The 17,469-nt window shown below is 39.1% G+C and overlaps 3 protein-coding genes across 3 annotated transcripts in view; 1 reads left to right on the top strand and 2 right to left on the bottom strand.

Moving 5' to 3' along the window:
• Positions 1-4,734, bottom strand: tmem134 (transmembrane protein 134). Its single transcript, XM_042387937.1, has 8 exons — positions 4,524-4,734; positions 3,753-4,009; positions 3,594-3,661; positions 3,418-3,504; positions 3,156-3,232; positions 2,007-2,051; positions 474-527; positions 1-371 (listed from the first exon to the last, which is right to left on the bottom strand). The coding sequence occupies exons 2-8, from the start codon at positions 3,963-3,965 to the stop codon at positions 289-291; spliced, it is 627 nt and encodes a 208-aa protein (XP_042243871.1). The 5' UTR covers positions 3,966-4,009; positions 4,524-4,734; the 3' UTR covers positions 1-288.
• Positions 4,735-7,711: 2,977 nt separating this feature from the next.
• serping1 (serpin peptidase inhibitor, clade G (C1 inhibitor), member 1) lies at positions 7,712-13,062 on the top strand. Its single transcript, XM_042436274.1, has 11 exons — positions 7,712-7,997; positions 8,338-8,385; positions 8,563-8,671; positions 8,771-8,938; positions 9,087-9,386; positions 9,620-9,835; positions 10,406-10,549; positions 10,679-10,882; positions 10,986-11,125; positions 12,092-12,314; positions 12,539-13,062. The coding sequence occupies exons 2-11, from the start codon at positions 8,338-8,340 to the stop codon at positions 12,784-12,786; spliced, it is 1,800 nt and encodes a 599-aa protein (XP_042292208.1). The 5' UTR covers positions 7,712-7,997; the 3' UTR covers positions 12,787-13,062.
• A 2,451-nt stretch (positions 13,063-15,513) lies between these two features.
• The window catches only part of doc2d (double C2-like domains, delta), a 29,577-nt gene continuing 27,621 nt past the window's right edge, over positions 15,514-17,469 (bottom strand). Inside the window, exon 11 of the mRNA XM_042422549.1 lies at positions 15,514-16,191. Coding sequence (XP_042278483.1) covers positions 16,052-16,191 — 140 coding nt within the window. The 3' untranslated portion in view covers positions 15,514-16,051. The remainder of the gene's footprint in view (positions 16,192-17,469) is intronic.

The following is a 17,469-nucleotide window of genomic DNA, read 5'->3' as shown; positions in this document are numbered from 1 at the left end:
TTAAAATATACAAAAGTTTTATTGTAATTTCACAGTCATTATTCACACGGCATAGAAAACACAGGCAAGACCAATCTCCTTCTTATCCGTGGACACATACAGCAAGGTCAGTTCATGTAGTGGAAACAGTCGAGGCGCTGAGTGGTTGCATTAGTAGTGGTCATTACAATGACAAGAAAAAACAACAACGTGACAACACCTTTTTTCTTGCAAGTGACAAAATAGAATTCATTTTAAGATAAACAAAAAAATATTAAATGTAGTGAAAACGTAGTGTCTCATGAAATGTCATTTTTCAAAATATGGCAGGTAGAACAATTTGAAGCCTCTTCTTCCTCGGACAGCACAGCTGATGTATATCACATGGTACACTGGAGGAAATACATGTTAATGTCAACACAACAAAGTATGCTTTTACTGATATGTAAAGGTATGTAAAAAATAAGATCTCAGAACCAAAATGATCAATTTACCTCCAGGGATGAAGAGAAGGAATCCAGGTACAAAGAAAATAGCGCTTGAAACCCCTGTGAGGACAACAACATGAGTTACTACCCACAGTGAGGACACAGTCATCAACACTGATCAATGCAGCCACACATTAAAGGACGACACACTGGCTTCTGTGTTGTGCAGATCCAAGAAGTAACCCACATATTTCTTTTAATCCATTCAATCAGAATTACATTAAATAAAATGGATAACCTGGCAATTTCATTTTCTAAATTTAAATATAAAGTTATTTTAAAAAGCTTTCAGCCCTTTAGACCTTATAAATTGTTCTTACAGACATTATTGTACAGTAATTCATTACTTTGTCTTTATTTCTGTCAATCTTTTAATCAAAACATTAAATATAATCATAGTAATACAAGATTCATGTTTAAACCATTTATCCTTACATGATTTCTATTATATCATTAGTCCTTTACAGAAGAAAAGCTATAACCTGAAACAATTCTGACTCCGCCTGGTGCAAACTACAACTTTGCTGTCCAAGATTTCACTGACAGTCATCAGGAAACATGTTTTGTATGGTGTACTACTACTACTATATTTGTGTTCTGTTGGCAACATCACTGTTTGATAACACTCCACAGGCCTGAGGAAGATTATTTTTTTTAGTGGGAGTATCACTACCATTTCAACTTTCCTTCACACCAGTGATAAAAAAAACAGGACATATAAACCCTTGAGGGTTGAGAAACGCTGCTCTACTTTATATCATCAAAGGAACTTTGGCCTTGAAAGACGGGTGCTTCCTCACTATCCACCAAGCAGAGTGTGTGTGTGTGTGTGTACTTGTATGGCTATCATTATGAGAACCAATTTGAGTTTTAGACCTGGGAAGTGAGGACATTTGACTGGTCCTCACTTCCTGACACCTTCAAAGGGCTGTTTGAGGGTTTAGACTTGGTTTTAGGGTCAAGGTTAGAATTCGGTTTAGGTTCAGTTTTGGGTAAAGGTTGCAGTTAGGCATTTAGTTGTGATGGTTAAGGTTAGGGTTAGGGGCTAGGGAATGCCTAATGTCAATGAGTGTCCTCACTAAGATAGCTATACAAATGTGTGTGTGTGTGTGTGTTTGTGTTTGTAACAGTCTCACAAAAACAACATAAAGACAAGATTGCTGCAGGAAGGACACACATTTATAGTCTCCAATCAAAACATACAGTTCTGATTTTTACCATTTAAATACACTGAGAACATTTATTGCGCTTTGAAAATGTGTTTCATTAAATGGAAATGTGGTTTGTAATTGTTTTTTTTGTATTGTGAGTTATCATTTGTTTTTTAAAATGTTGATTTGTTTCTCTCACTGGTTTTCTGTTTGTGTATCTACGCACTGCGGCCTACATATAACTTTTCTTTTCTAAATGTCCACGACACATACAGTATTTATCATTATGTGCTTGTTGATAATGCTGAAGTTGTTGCTGATACATCTGGACCACCAGACCTAGTGGAAATCATAAAGCTTGTCTTCCAAAATGGATTCTTTTCCTTACCTGCATTTGGATTCAGCTGTATGACAACACCTGTGAAAATAAGAGCTAAAAAGAAACAGAACAAATGTGCGTCAGCGGGGCAGGGAGACGACTCAGTACATAGAAAGTATTTCAACACTTGTTTTTTTCATTAACTTTGGTAACTTTGGCTAAAATCGGTTACACAGAGAGGATCAACACGGGGACAAAGTTCACTGTGTAAAGTGTCAAACATGTCACAGACTGACACAACACTGAACAAACTAACCCTGTAAAATTGCATAACTATTTGAAGTATTTAGGGCTGCGACTAACAATTATTTTCGTTATTGATTAATCTACCCATTATTTTCTCGATTAATTGTTTTGTCTATAAAATATCCGTTATAGCTCCGCACAGCCTCCTCAAATGTCCCAAAACATTTAACCAAACATTTGACCAAAACCCAAAGATCCATCATGTATGATGGAGAAAAGCATTAAGTCATAACACTTGAGAGTCTGAAACCAGCTGATTTTTGGCATTTTTGTTTAAAAACGATTATTTGATTATCAAAATAGTTTTCTGTCAATCGGATAATTGATTAATTGACTAATCGTTGCACCTCTAGAAGTAACGTGTTGATGTTAAAGGATCAGTGTGTAGATTTTAGTGGCATCTAGCGGTGAGGCTGCAGATTGCAACCAACTAAATACCCCTCCCCTCACCCTCCCCTTCCAAGCGTGAAGGAGAACCTAAAATGGCTGCAAAACTCACGAAAAACGCGAAATGCCCTCTCTAGAGCCAGTGTTTGGTTTGTCCATTCTGGGCTACTGTAGAAACATGGCGGTGCAACATGGTGGCCTCCATTGAAGAGGACCTGCTCCTTATGTAGATATAAAGGGCTTATTCTATGGTAACGAAAACACAACGATTCTTATTTTCAGGTGATTATACACTAATCAAAACATACTTATGAATATTATTTTCTATTTCTGCCAAGTCTGTTCTGCTAGATGCCACTAAATTCCACACACTGCACCTTTAAATAATGGGGCATGTTTTCAGCTTTCTTAATATAAAATTGTTTCTGTGCTATTCTAAGTTCTGTCATTTATCTATTTCATCCAAGTGAAAAGTCGTCTGGTATTTAGTATTTAATCAATAAGAAACACCTCTGCTAGACTTACCAACTCCAGTGATGAGGAGAAGGAATGAAGCAAGAACAACTCTTCTGTTTTTCTTCACCAGCGGATGGGACACCCACCTGAGCAACACACACACACACACACACACACACACACACACACACACACGTATATATATATATATATATATATATATATATATATATATACATACATATATATATTTTTTTTTTGGAAAAGTAACTGTTTGTTGTTGTTTCTGTTTTTGTGTGCAAGTGTGTGTATTTGACTTATTTGAACTCACCCGCAGCAGTGTGCAGAAAGCTGTGTGACAGAACTCAAGGTGCTGAAAGACCACTGAGAGCTGCAGTAAGAAAGAGTCGCAGGATCACTGTGGAGAGAGCAGAAGTAGACTTCATCTTCATGCAAACAGAGACAGAAAAACAAAATCACATCAACATCCCCACCTATGGGACCCACCTGATTTTGAAGAAGTTATTGAAAGAGGAATTGCCATTGTTGCCCAAGGCGTCTTCATTTTCCAGATTCTGAGAAGAACAGCACATGATACAAGAGTTGCATTTTCAAGAAAACAACTGATAGACCTGTACTTGCACACACAGTGGGTACATGGACTACCTGATACTTCAGGTTACTGTGTTCAGGTGAGCCGGCGGCAGCAGGTGACGGATGAGACTGAGGTTTAGAGAAAGATAGAGGACCAAATGTCATCTCTCCTCCTTCTCTGTCCTTTTCTCGGCTCTTCCATCCCTCTGGCTCTCCATCAGACACGGCTCCCTCCTCATCTCCCTCCAACACGAAGGCATCATCGATACTGAACTGCGTTGCCATGGTGATCGCCTCTTACACCCTGAGGTCTTGTGGCTTGATGCTCACTGTGGATTTTAGAGTATACATGTTACTTTCGGTACACAGCTATGAAGGAAAACACGTCAAGGTGTCTTTTAAGTGCTCATATTCACTGTCTGTAGTCTCTAGCTACTTTTGTACACGAGGGCAGGTATAATATGCCGTCTCGCGAGGCAAAAGTACGGCAAGAGTTAGGATAAATAAGTAAAAAATTGACTTTATGGACTTTTGTTGACATTTTCGGTTTCATTTATGTTGCTGTCAAAGTGAGAATTTCGCTTTAACGCGTTTAAAGCACAAACACAAGTCAGGAGCTCATTATGTAATAAAGTTAGCAACTCTGAACAAAGCGAAATTGTCCAAGTTTACCATTAAGTCAGAAAAAATCTACTTTACAGTCTCTACGTGGCCTATATATTTGAACGGACAGGACCGACGTTCACTAAAATAAGCAGCTAACTGGCTCTGTTGTTGGTCTCTGCCATTGTTTGTGCTTTTTCCGCTAACTTAGTCGATCAGATGACCAGCAGCAAAACTTACTGTCTTAAATGAGGCTGAACTCGACTCCACGATGTTGAACGAAGGGTCACATATCTCTAAAGTCTTTTCTTATTCTGTGTAAACTCTTCTATAAGTATCTGTTTTCTTCTGGATTACGAAAAACGCTATTGCAAAAGTTTTGCGTCTCCTCCTTTCTTTCTTTTTCCTTTTTTTTAACACCCGGTTATCGATTGAACACGCCTGATTACGCCCAGTGGATTTTTCTGGAGTCCGTTTAATCGAGTATCGGTTTGTCGATCGACATGCTAATGTACAGAAAATTATGTGGTTAATAGCTTAAGAGTAAGAGTTAAGTAAAAGTTAAAGGACGGGTTGACAGTTTTTGATGTCTGATTTTAAACAACAGTCAGGAGCCCAAATGAACATTGAAACAGGTTTTTCTTGCCATAATTATTCCTCCTGTTCATACTGACCTTTAGAGGATCCATAATTCATAATGCACTTACAATGCAAGTGATGGGGGACAAAATCCACAGTCCTTCACGTGTGCAGAAATGTAGGCCTATTTAAAAGTTTATCTGAAGCTAATATAAAGCTTCAGTCGTCCAAATTAGTCAAATCAAGTAAATATCTTTCAACATTACAGTCTTTTTAGTGCCAAAGTCCCTCTTTTTGTAACTGTACTTCTACCACAGCTCAACAGGGAACACTGTCCAAGGAAACATAATTTTATGCTGAAAAGACTGTAAATGTGGCAGATATCCACTTGATATGACTTAACTCAGACTGCTCATATAAACTTCAGATAAAATTTTAAATACATCTTTGCACAAAATGATTGTGTGGACAGACCTTCAATTACTTTGAGAGCACATTTGAAGGAGATCTTTTAACAGCCAGTGTGAAGAGGAGGAATGATTACAGCGAGGAAAACCTCTTTCAGTGTTCATATGAACACCTGACTTTTGTTTTAAGACAGACTTGAAAAACTGTGAACCTATCCTTTAAACACAAGAATTGTACCAGCAAAATGTACTCCAATAGAGAAAACAGAAAAAGGCATAGCCTAGTTTAATTAGTATTAGTAATATTCTGTGTTTTGGATATAAAATTCTAAACTGCAAGTAACAAGCAATTCAATAAGAAGAGATTAATTAAAAATGAACAATGTTTATTGTTAATTGCAACAGAGAGATTTTTGTGATTAGGCTCTATAGATATGAGACATCTTCATAAGCGTAGGCCCTTATGAAGATAGGACAGGATCTCCCCTGGAGTCTAGATGCTGGTGGTGCTGGAATGAGCCAGCAGATGGTTGATGGACCTTTAGTTGGGTCTCTCTGGACAACATGAAGGACTTGGTAGTGATGGGGAGGAGGTGGGTTATGCAATAGGTCTGAAAGACAGTGCAGGATTGCAACGATATTTAAAGAGCAGCACTAAAAGTCTGATTGGCTAGAGGAACATTGGTAGAACAATCATCAGTCAGGTATGGTGATGTCAGAATTGAGAATGAAAGGATTTTGACACTGTGGGGAGGTGGAAGTGACGGAGAAATAAAACAGAAGGATCAATGTTCACCTATGATATTTAGTCAGGGTGTGTTGATATCTTGAGTTGAGATCTTCCTTATTGAACTTATGCAAAAGCTTCATTACAGCTGTCGGATAAATGTATAGCCTAGTAAAAAGTAGCCTATCACTGTGAAACCAAATCCCCCTTTAAAATACTAGAATTAAAACTAAGTTGCCTATTAATAATGATGAAATTATTATAATTGTTTTCAAATTTGGGGTGAACCCCCAAATATGCAGCTCAGTTGAAAAGCTAAGGTGAAATTTTAAGGGAAACCTGTAATGTTACTTCATGAAGTTTAAGGGGGTTCATTACATGCATTAAATCACCTCAATAGGCCTAAATTACAATACATTCATTTATCAGATGGTAACCATGGTTTGGGGTCAACCTATTAAATTCTTGAATACTGAATAAGCATCCTGAAAACATTTCAGAGCCCTAACATAAAGTAAATTAAAATGCTAATGATCACATTCACTTCTTAAAAAAAAAATCAAATATTATTTATTGAAATGATTGATATGTAGAATACTAGACTACACAAAAGTTATCTGTATATTTACACTGTATGTATTTATATGCATTAACAAATTATTAAGAACATTAGATTTTTAATGTTTGATTGATAGATTGTTAAAGTTATTTGTATTTGAACAGGCTGAGAAAACATTTCCTCACAAAAGGAAAATCCTCAAGTTAAGAAACACTATCTAAAAACTATACTTAATAAAATTAGGTACAGTACCTGCAGCTGGTGATCATAATGGGCCAATATCAATCAACATATGAATAAAATACTTTAATGAAAACGAAAAAACATCAAATTACATACCGTACTTAAAAAAGTACTAATTAATTTAATGATTCCATTAAAACACTTATTGTCACATAACATCATTTTGATACTTGCACTATTTCCTTGTCTATGTGCCCCTTCCAACCTTTAGCAAAATGAAATTATGTAAAACACTTCAGGCAAAAACATTTTATTATGCAAATGGAAATGAGCCAAAGTCAAACAGCTTATCCTCCTCCAACTAGAATAAACATGTTCCACTTGTCAAGACCGAGTTGGTGTAATTGATGATAAAACCTGGACTTAAATACTGATATCTTAAGTCATAAAAGCTAATATTTTTCCCTCCTCATGTTGTTAATGGAGTGGACAAAATATTAGGAACTCCATTCAATACAATGCACTGCAGTACACCATCATCACCCACTATGAAAGGAGAATTATCACATTTCTGACAATGTCAACAAAAACTGAAAATGTATATGCTTCATAAATGTAGAATTTATGAGAGAGAGAGAGAGAGAGAGAGAGAAAGAGAGAGAGGAAGAATAAGTACAGTACTCCTACCTGTACAAAGCCCTTCATTACCAAGAGTTGAACAAAGATAAGGGTCACCTCTGCCAGCTCTGCCCACACACACCAGGGCCTCGGGACAGACACCAAACAATCTGGCCCAGCCAAGTCATCTCAAAACAAAAAGGAAATTATATAAAATATTGGAACAAAACCACCAAATCACAAAGTAAGTTAGAATTTGACACTGAACAGAGTGTCAATAAAGTTTATTTGAATTGGAATTAGAAAAAATTTGAGGGAGGGATAGAGAGAGAGAGAGAGAGAGAGAGAGAGAGAGAGAGAGAGGAAGAATAAGTGCAGGAATGGGAATCATCCCACTTTCGTTTCTGTTGCCAACATGTGAAATCATGTGATTTCCAGCAAGTCAGACAGCCCGCATTATATAAACAAACATTTCTAAACCAACAATCAGAGATTAGTCATTGTTGGTTGAGGTTTAGGGGAGCAGACAGTCAGACGTAGTAGGTGGAGGTAACAGTGGCTGGACGCAACAGAAATACTGCTGGTTTAGAAAAAGACTGAATCCATTACTGCATTTGGACGATTTGGGGAATTCAAGCAATGTGAGTCTTTTTGTCATGTTTTTCTGCGTATCTGTTGCTTGATCATTTAACTGAAGCAATAATATTCACAGTGTATTATACACTACAGTTATAAATAACTATACTTTATCTACTGAAGTTTTTGTGCGATTCATCTTGACAAGGTTCTACTTATTGCAAATGGAAGTTGTAGCTAGACGATTACAATTTAACAAGATTTAATATTTGGGAACTTCACAGATTGCGCCACATATTGATTTCCGGCTTGGTGCCATATTCATTTTGAAATCCCCACTTGCAAAACAAGCTCTATCAACTTGCTAATGCCATTTTTCTCCCTCTGGTCTGTGCTCTCGCTTAGATGAGACATCAGGCCTTATTTTGCCTCTTGCTGCAGCTCATTTTTGAGGTAAGCTCATCTGATAAATGTGGAAATAATGAAAGCAGGCAGAATGTTTACCTACTGTATCTCCTCTATAACCATTAATTAGTTGACCAGAGGGCTTACACCGCAACCTTCTTGACTATCAACTCCTGAATTTGGCAACTTTTTTATCAGTTTATCTAACATTTTTTTCCTGTTCAGCTTTCTTCATGCACACATCTCCGAGTGGTACCCGGTTCCACCCTGCAGCTGCCCTGCCTCTCATTCCAAACAGACTTCACTGGAGCAACCATCACCTGGACATACAACGGTCTTATTATATTTCAGTAACTACCACCACTATTCTTACTGCATTGCAAAAGCCCACAGTTATATATATTTTCAGTTGGATTTTTTTTTCTTAAAACAGGTAAAGATATAAGTCCTAGTGCTCAGTCACCTGGCTCGGCAGAAGTTAAAAAGAATGGCTTGTATCTCTCTATCTCCCCTGTAACTGCTGCTCACGAGGGCACATATGTGTGTTTGGTAGAGGAGAACAATATGAAGATGACAAGGACCTACAACATCACAGTGGATGGTGAGAAATAAAGATATACATGCAATATTTATTTTGTTTACAAGCAAATACAGTGGAGCATTTGGAATTTGGATAGGTTAAAATGTATGTATATATAATTCAATGAAAAGCTTAAAAGCGTCTGAGTTGTTTGTGTCTTCCTCTACAGCATCAATTGCCTATATGATTACGGTACCCGAAGGCTCAACCACTCATCTCCCGTGCTATTTCCCACCTTCCAGCCAAGTTAAGGCCAATGCAGTTTGGTTCAAAGAGACGGCCGAAGGCAAGAGGAAGCTGCAATCAGAAGAGGCTTCAGTAGATGATACTACAAGAGTGGAACAGCTTTATCCACTTGACCAAGATCAGACCATCATAATTAGAGAAACTGTCAAGGAGGATGCTGGAATTTACTCTTGTGAATCTGTAGAGGGAGAGAAGCTCAGCAGTGTATATATTACCGTTGAAGGTAGGTTTGGCAGCGTGCACCATCGGTGATTATAGAAAATGGAACAGCAACAAGTTCTAAATGTGTTTGCATATGATAAGTGCTTAATTTTAACAGCACTAGACTCATAGTTTTGATAATCAAAAGTATTGTGAGGTAAATAAAATAGTAGATTAAAACAGTGATTTCATTTCTAAACCATGTTGAGACATTGGCACGAAAAATGGGTAATCGTGTTCTAAACTTTCCTTCAGATGCTCCCACCCCTGTTCCTCACTCGTGCAGTGGCTTCTTGACACCGTGGGAACCCTGTCAGGATGAGAACAGTCGCACAGGGGAACCCCTGCTGCAGGAATCCATGGCAGAGTTCTCCATGAAGTTGTATTCGTACCTCAGAGAATCATATCCCACTACCAACCTGCTCTTCTCTCCTATTAGTATCAACGGGGCACTCTCCCATTTGTTGTTAGGTAGGAAATGGCTGATTTGCTTTTATCCATTTGATGTTGTCTGTGTGTCCAAAGTTGCATATAGCTTATTCCTTTTGCTGTTCAAAAATGATGAAAAATACATCAGTGAGCCACACCGTTGCACTGGGTAACTGTTTTAGGAAAATATTAAGCCTTTTTAAAAAATAAAAGTATATGTTTTTGATCAAATATTTATGTTTTCAGTAGGAGCGAATGGCTTGGGGCTGAGTGCCACTAACAAAGGGAGCTTGAGCTAAATATTGGGGAAGTCAGAAAGTATTGAGAGATGCACTAATGCATTGCTGGTTTTGATCTTTTTGTGGGATTTGTGGGACAGCCTTATCCTTCAAGATTCTTTGGTCTAAAAAGCAATATTATGCCATTGTGTCTATAGGTAGACAAGAAGAACATTTATATGTCTTGGAAGTTACATAAAAACATTTCACATTTGGAAATGTCACAGGAGTTCCTCTACTTTACTATATTAAATGTCAGACCCATATTGTGACTTTCTATATCACACATTTCTTTCTATATCTATATGTCTTTTCTTTATCCTGTTTCTTACAGGTGCAAGAGGTGACACCCGCAGAGCCATCCAGACGGCCGTGTGTGTGCCACATGACTTCCATTGTGTTCACTTCCAGATGAAGAAGTTGAGAGAGAAGCTGGCCAGCTCCTTGCAGATGGCTTCTCAGATCTACTATAACCCACGTACTACCATCATTGTGTGAAGTGCACGAAATAGAAGAGAAAGAGGAGAAAGATGCAGAGATTCATGAGTGCACACATAGCTTTGAATATCTCTGTAGCTCATCATAGCGTTTCTATTCTCTTCCTCAGAAATCAGTCTGAGTGAGTCCTTTACTAACCAGTCGGTGCAGTTCTATGAAGCGGAGCCCATTAAGCTGCTGGAAACCAGTGAGGAAAACAAACAGATGATCAACAGCTGGGTGGCAAATAAGACCAAAAATAAAATCACACATTTGGTTGACTCCGTATCACCCGATGCCCAGATGATCCTGCTCAATGCTGTCTCCTTCAGTGGTCAGTAATGTGCGTGTGTGAGTGAGTGTTTGTGTGTGTGTGCATCTGGAGATGGTGGTGGGAACTAATAAACTGTGTGTATGTGTGTGTTTGTATGTATCAGGTCAGTGGAAGGTCAAGTTTGAACAGAAACCCAAGAAAGGCCTTTTCACAAAACTGGATGGTGATCTCGTAAAAGTGCCTCTCCTCTATCACCAGAAATACCTGGCAGCTATGACATATGATGTTGAGCTAAAGGCACAGGTAATGAACATACATACACACACACACACACACACACACACACACACACACACACACACACAAACACACACACACACACACACACACACACACACACACACACACACACATATTCACCCATACAGCTATATTTACTCAAGTACCATACTGGAATATAATTCTGAGGTACTTATTCTTCACTTGAGTATTTCCATTTTATGCTTCGTTATACTATTCCACTACATTTCATATGGAAATATTATATTTTTTATTCCATTACATTTATTTGACAGTTGTAATTACTACTTACTTTCCAGATTAAGATTTGTTACACAAAAACACATGATAAGCATATAAAATGCAATATACTGTTAAAGATTAAATCAGTGGTTTCCAACCTTTTTGGCTTGTGACCCCTTGCAAAAAAACTAGTGTCTGGTTGGGGCTCATTCGTCATATTTCAGATATGGCAGTTCCACCAAGTTTGTTTTAAGTATAATTATATAAATATAAATAGAAAATGTTTACAAAAAAGCAAAGATTAGAGAGAAATCCAAAAATGTAATACATATTTGTGAAGGAGAACTTTGTTTTTTTCTTCTGACCTACATTAGTCATGTCATGACTAATCTGGTGACCCTTTGAAGACCCTTCCCTGTGGTTGGGAACCGCTGGACTAAACTACCTGATTGTACATAAACTAGCTCCAACAGTAAAATGCTACTCAGCTTTGATGTATCATAAAACAATCTAATAATGTCATATATATATATATATATATATATATATATATATATATATATAAATATATCACTCACAGGAGCCAATTCACCTTTACTTTTGATACTTTAAGTACATTTTGCTCATAATACTTCTGTACTTGTCCTCTTAGGAGTTTGAATGTAGGACTTTTACTTGGATTATTTTTATATTTTTATATTGTTGCTTAAAGTATATATTAACATACACAGTAAAACTCTCCAACAGGTGGCGAGGTTTAGTCTCACGGGTGACAACAGTCTTTACATCCTGCTGCCTCGCTCCAGCAAAGCTTCTGACCTGCTGCAGCTTGAGGAGAAGATGACGGACATAGCTGTGCATCAAATGATAGAACAACTGAAAACAATGTCCCCCCAGCATATTGAGGTCACTCTTCCCCAAATTAAGCTGGATGTGCAACCGGACTTGAACATACTTCTCAAGAAATTAGGTTTGTTCATCTTCTATCTTCTTTTCTATCTGTCTTAATTAAATTCTTCTCAATACCACAGACTGAGTCCCACCCGTGCTGTCAGCCTGTGTTCATCTCTGAGCCAGCAGAGACATTAAATCTTGTGAGATACATCTACCCATCTGTTCTTTGATCTCCATGTATCTGATCCACTTACTTTGCTTTCCTCCCTGCTTTTTTTCACCTCCCTTCACCCCACCCAGGACTGTCTTCACTCTTTGAGGGTAGCAACCTGTGTGGCCTCTACTCTGAAGACAAGATGGTTCTGGGTGATGCCAGACACAGAGCCTTCCTGGCACTGACCGCACGAGGAGTGGAAGCTGGCGCCGCCACCGCTATGTCGTTCTCTCGCTCCTTTCCATCCTTCTCTGCCATGCGGCCTTTCGTCATGCTGCTGTGGAGTGACCAGGCCAATGTGCCACTCTTTATAGGCAGAGTGACTGACCCATGAGAGAGAGAGGGGAAGAAAGACAGACAGACACAGAAGGAGGGAGAGAATAGAAATGTAACAAGCACATGAGCTAAGAAAGATACAGTAAATGTAGAGTCAAAGTCATGTCATTGTGTCACTATGCTTTTTTTTCTGAAAATTCAGTTGCTTTTTGAAGATTTGATGTGCAAAACAAGATAAATTCTCTGTATCAGTAAAACTACAGGTAGTCATCAAGGTCAAGTGACCCTTTGTTTTCAAAGAAGATGATGAATAAACACATATTTACGCAACACATACGCTGCCTGTCTTATGATTTTGAGGACTTAAGAACAGGGATCACATGTCATTCAAAGGACAGACGACCACTGAAACAACTTCAATTTATTTTGCGAAGTAGTTACACAAACCCACCACAGGATGGCAGCCATACTGTGTGATTGACAGTGACAGTGAATACACAAGGACTGCAGCAGTGAATTCTCATCTCATTTGCCCCTGCCCTCCTGCATCATTACCACTGATATCAATTTAAGGAAGACAAGTGTCAAAATCTGTGACAGTAAAGGCTGTTTTTTTTTAAAGCAACATCTTGCTTGGTAAAGCACAGCAACTGAGCAAAAAATACCCTGAATCATTGTATTCACAAACAAATACACACTGATGGTAAGAGATTGAGTGGATGGTATAAACTGTAAACACATCAGCATTCAGAATGATCAGCAAAGGTTGCACTCTATTATACAAGCTGATGGTGATTGCTAAACATGCAGCTATATTGCAGATAAAATGATTACATCAGCAAAGCAGGGTCAATAGACAAGAGTCTGAAAACTTGGTGACTGTAAACAAAACCCACAGATCCAGAGACAGGAATGAGCAACCATCCAGCCACAAATGTGAACTCCATATGATCACTGTCATCCAGCTTAGCCCCAAACAAAGTACTGAGTATTCCCAGAAATGCATCGTTGATGCATGGATAACGTGATAATGTTGTTGTTTTGGTTTGATTATCTCACTGCTGTTGTGCTGGGAGTTTCGATGTGCATAGAGAAAGTACAGAATAACCCGCTGTCTCTGCCCAACCCTCTTGTTAAAGTCATTTAAGGACCTACTGAAAATGTGTTTAAGCTTACTGTTATAATAATAATAATTTATTTCCAATCTTTTGATAATGCCCAAGCCCTTTTTTTACTTGAAAACTAATTCACCACTGAAGGATCCATTTTTTTGCAGTCAACGATGAGACATTCACAAGGTTGTCGAAGGACACCAAGAATATGAGCAGCAGGATCGATTCAATAGTTAGAAAACTCCCGGAGGCCACTGACCGACTGTGGGTGTGCTTTTGTGAACCGTTCTATGGCCAGAGCTGTAGTGATAGATGAACCAGGGGAGCACATTTGATATTCTCGCAGGCATTTAGATAATTCAGTCTAGCCCATATACACCATCAATATGCAGAAATGAGCATAGAGACACATAGCAAACGAGTAGGTAAAGTGTGCAGACACACACCATCACAGTCTACAGTAGTTTCTCAGTTTGGATGGTTGGTCCCCTGCTGCTAAATGTCTTACCATGCAGGGTATAATCCCTTTTTACCTCCTGAGGTTAAATTGTATTAGGGCTCCATTCTATGTGTCTGCATTTCTACTGACTGAACACAGCTTATGTATCTCAGACTTGGGCACAGTAGTTTTGTCTCTGGTCAAGAGGATGAAATATATATTACTAGCCTTGATGTTTAATAGGTCATAACTTATGGGATGAATGAAATTAAGCACAAAAAATTGGGCCCTCTGATGTTTGTTTTTTAGATCCTCACAAGGAGAGTGTCCGAGGGTGTAAAAGGGTTTATTAGAGGTGATTTTTAAGCTTTGGGCAGCCCAACTGTCACATATCAGATAACATCAATCAAATCAAACGTCTGCATTTTTCAAATTAATACATTACTGGTGTGATTTTGCCCTGCAGGAAGGAAATGTTGCATCGTCTGTGACTCTGCTGGAGCAGAATTGGAGCCACTGAGGTAAACCTACTCTGATTCTGTTGAAATCAGGGTCATAATGATGCAGCCAAGTGAAGGTACAAATGGTACCTCTGAAAGCAATATCTGCTCTGCCTGCCGCAGAAACAACTTCCAGCCTTTTGTCAGGAAAGTTAAACAGAACGGTCAGAGGTTATATATCAAGACATAGTCCATTCTTACAGTTGCTCTATGACTGCCTGGCAATGAGAGAGAGGTGGCAAAGGTCTGGCACACATGATTGACAGCTTGTCAGTGTCCTCCAGCCAGGAACACTCACACCACTGAGGCCTGTGGTGGCGGAGGATTTCTCTCATGTATGTGTCTTTCTTGTCCTTTGTTATTATTTCTTCACACCTCTGTGCTTCTGAAGTTGGATGGAGACATTTTGAACGGGGCATGACGTTAATACAGATAGACACATACGGCACAGACAGAAAATGTAGGCACTCATATTCTCATAGCCCGATGCGTGTGCATGCACACTCGCACTTAAACACACACACACAAACACTCACACACATATGCAGACACATTACTGTCTGATATGAAAGTGTATAGAAAGCCACTGTCACTGAAAGACAATGAAAGACGTAAGAACAAGAACACTGAAACGGTAAAGGTACAAATCCACCAAACGGATCATTTTGTGCTTTATAATACGCTGTGTTGTTTTGCATCAGATCAACAACCACTAAAATAGAGACTTCTCAGAACAGAATCAACCTTTTATAACATCCCCGCCCCAGTAACCATATACCACATTATGAGTCACAAGGGTGCGCGTACTGGTGGCCCCTTTCACTGAATGAATTTTGAGTACATTACTCTCAAATCTCATTAGGTGTAAATTTGAATGACAAAATATGAGCGACTTCCACAATACAGTAAGGTCTAAAGCACAATTTTCTGAGTATTGTTTTGTTACGTCAACACTTTAATGAGGACATAGTCACAATTTGGTTCACCTTTAAAAAAAATGTATTCAGATTACACCTTGTTACCATCACTAATATTAGTATGAATATCATATACTAATACTTGGTGCTGTAATTATTGGCATTATATGACGGATTTCATTTTCAACATTATTATTATTATTGCATTTTTTCTCCTTTTTCTCTTATTACTGCTTCACTTGGTCGCTGTTACCAGCCATCTTTCAGTGAGACGAAGTGTGTGTGTATGTGTGTGTGTGTGTGTGTGTGTGTGTGTGTGTTTGTGTGTATGCATGAATGTCATTGTGTGTGTAATCTAGTCCGGTTTGTCGCTGCTCGGGGCTCCTTGCTGTGTAAGCGTATGCCAGTACTCGACTTTCTTCCCTTTGTTTTTGAGACAGTCGAACCAGTGTCTGAGTCTCTGTCCGCTTGCATTGATGCCCAGCTCAACTCCACCTGGAACCAGAAGGAGAGGCAGAAACAGAGGAGAAGAGTCAGGACATGATGGGAATTTGGCAATGGAGTGAGAAGCCATAAACTGAGGAAAGGAAAATCAAGAAACAAGGAATACAGCCTAGCATTAAAGGAGGACAGACAAGAGCAACAAAGGAAGTAAACATTCGAGATAAAGGAGGGAGAAAGAGAAATAGACAAGTAACTGGGGAATTACAGGAAAGGGATATTTAGATAAAGAAAGATTTATTGAAAATAGGACAACCACTGAATATGAAGGCTGGTGGGGGCGGGGAGGGGGTGTAAATATGCAGAGAGACAGGAAATGACTCAGGTCAAAGTGAGCGGAGGTGATGGAGGCGTTGGTGGGGAGGCAGACTGTAAGACAGAGAGATGCAGGCAGTTGTCACATCGAGGTTATTACAAAGCCATTCCCTTGGCTGTGATTGCATAGTTAATGGAGCATGAAGTTTTAAACACGGTATTTTGGCAATGCAGCGCCTTAGAAAATGACAGCCGCAAGCAAACAAGGCTCCATTGTTGATCTGCGGCTCATCTGAGGTCGGCATTGAACACTGCCTGAGATGCTGCTGCTGCTGGGAAGAGTGGGGCAGCCTTTTTTTGTGTGTGTTTCATACCCCGTATCCTCCTTCTCTTTCTATTTCCCCCTCCCAGACACACATCTGGGAGAGCAGGTCTAAACCTGTTGACAGAGTTTCGATTGGATAATCACGCACAACACTTTGTAACGTCCAGCCCCGCCCTCCCCATAACACTCCCACCTCCTCCAAACAGAGATCGATGGAGTGTTCCCTGAGCCTGTGGGTTGCTAGTGACAAACGAATGGTCAGCCATCGTGACATGCGATGGGGGACAGAAGAAAGATGAGGAAACAGGGCCGGAGGAGATGACAGAGACAAGGGCGAGGCTGACACACAGGCAGGAGAGCAGGTGTAGATTTGAGTAGGTTTGAGTAGGTTTTTCAGACTTCTTACATTTACCCCTCAAAAAATCTTCCTCTACTCCCCCATTTTTCTCCTTCAACCCATCAAGCATACAAATACTTGGTGGTGAATTAAAGAGCTGTAGACCTAAAGGTGTCAGTATGCTTCACATAAAGTGCTTGTAACCCCCTGAAATCTTCCACACCTTTCCCTTCCCCATCAGGGCAGGCTGCGTCTAACAGTTTTTGTAAATTTCCAAAGCCGACAGTCTAACAAGCAAAACTACTTCACACAGCGATTGGGCAGATGTGCAAATGTGAGAAAGCAATCAGATTTT

Source organism: Thunnus maccoyii, chromosome 2 (genome assembly GCF_910596095.1).
Source record: "Thunnus maccoyii chromosome 2, fThuMac1.1, whole genome shotgun sequence".
NCBI classification, from domain to species: Eukaryota; Metazoa; Chordata; class Actinopteri; order Scombriformes; family Scombridae; genus Thunnus; species Thunnus maccoyii.
The sequence above is the reverse complement of the archived record's forward strand: the minus strand, read 5'-3'. Positions and strand labels throughout refer to the sequence as shown.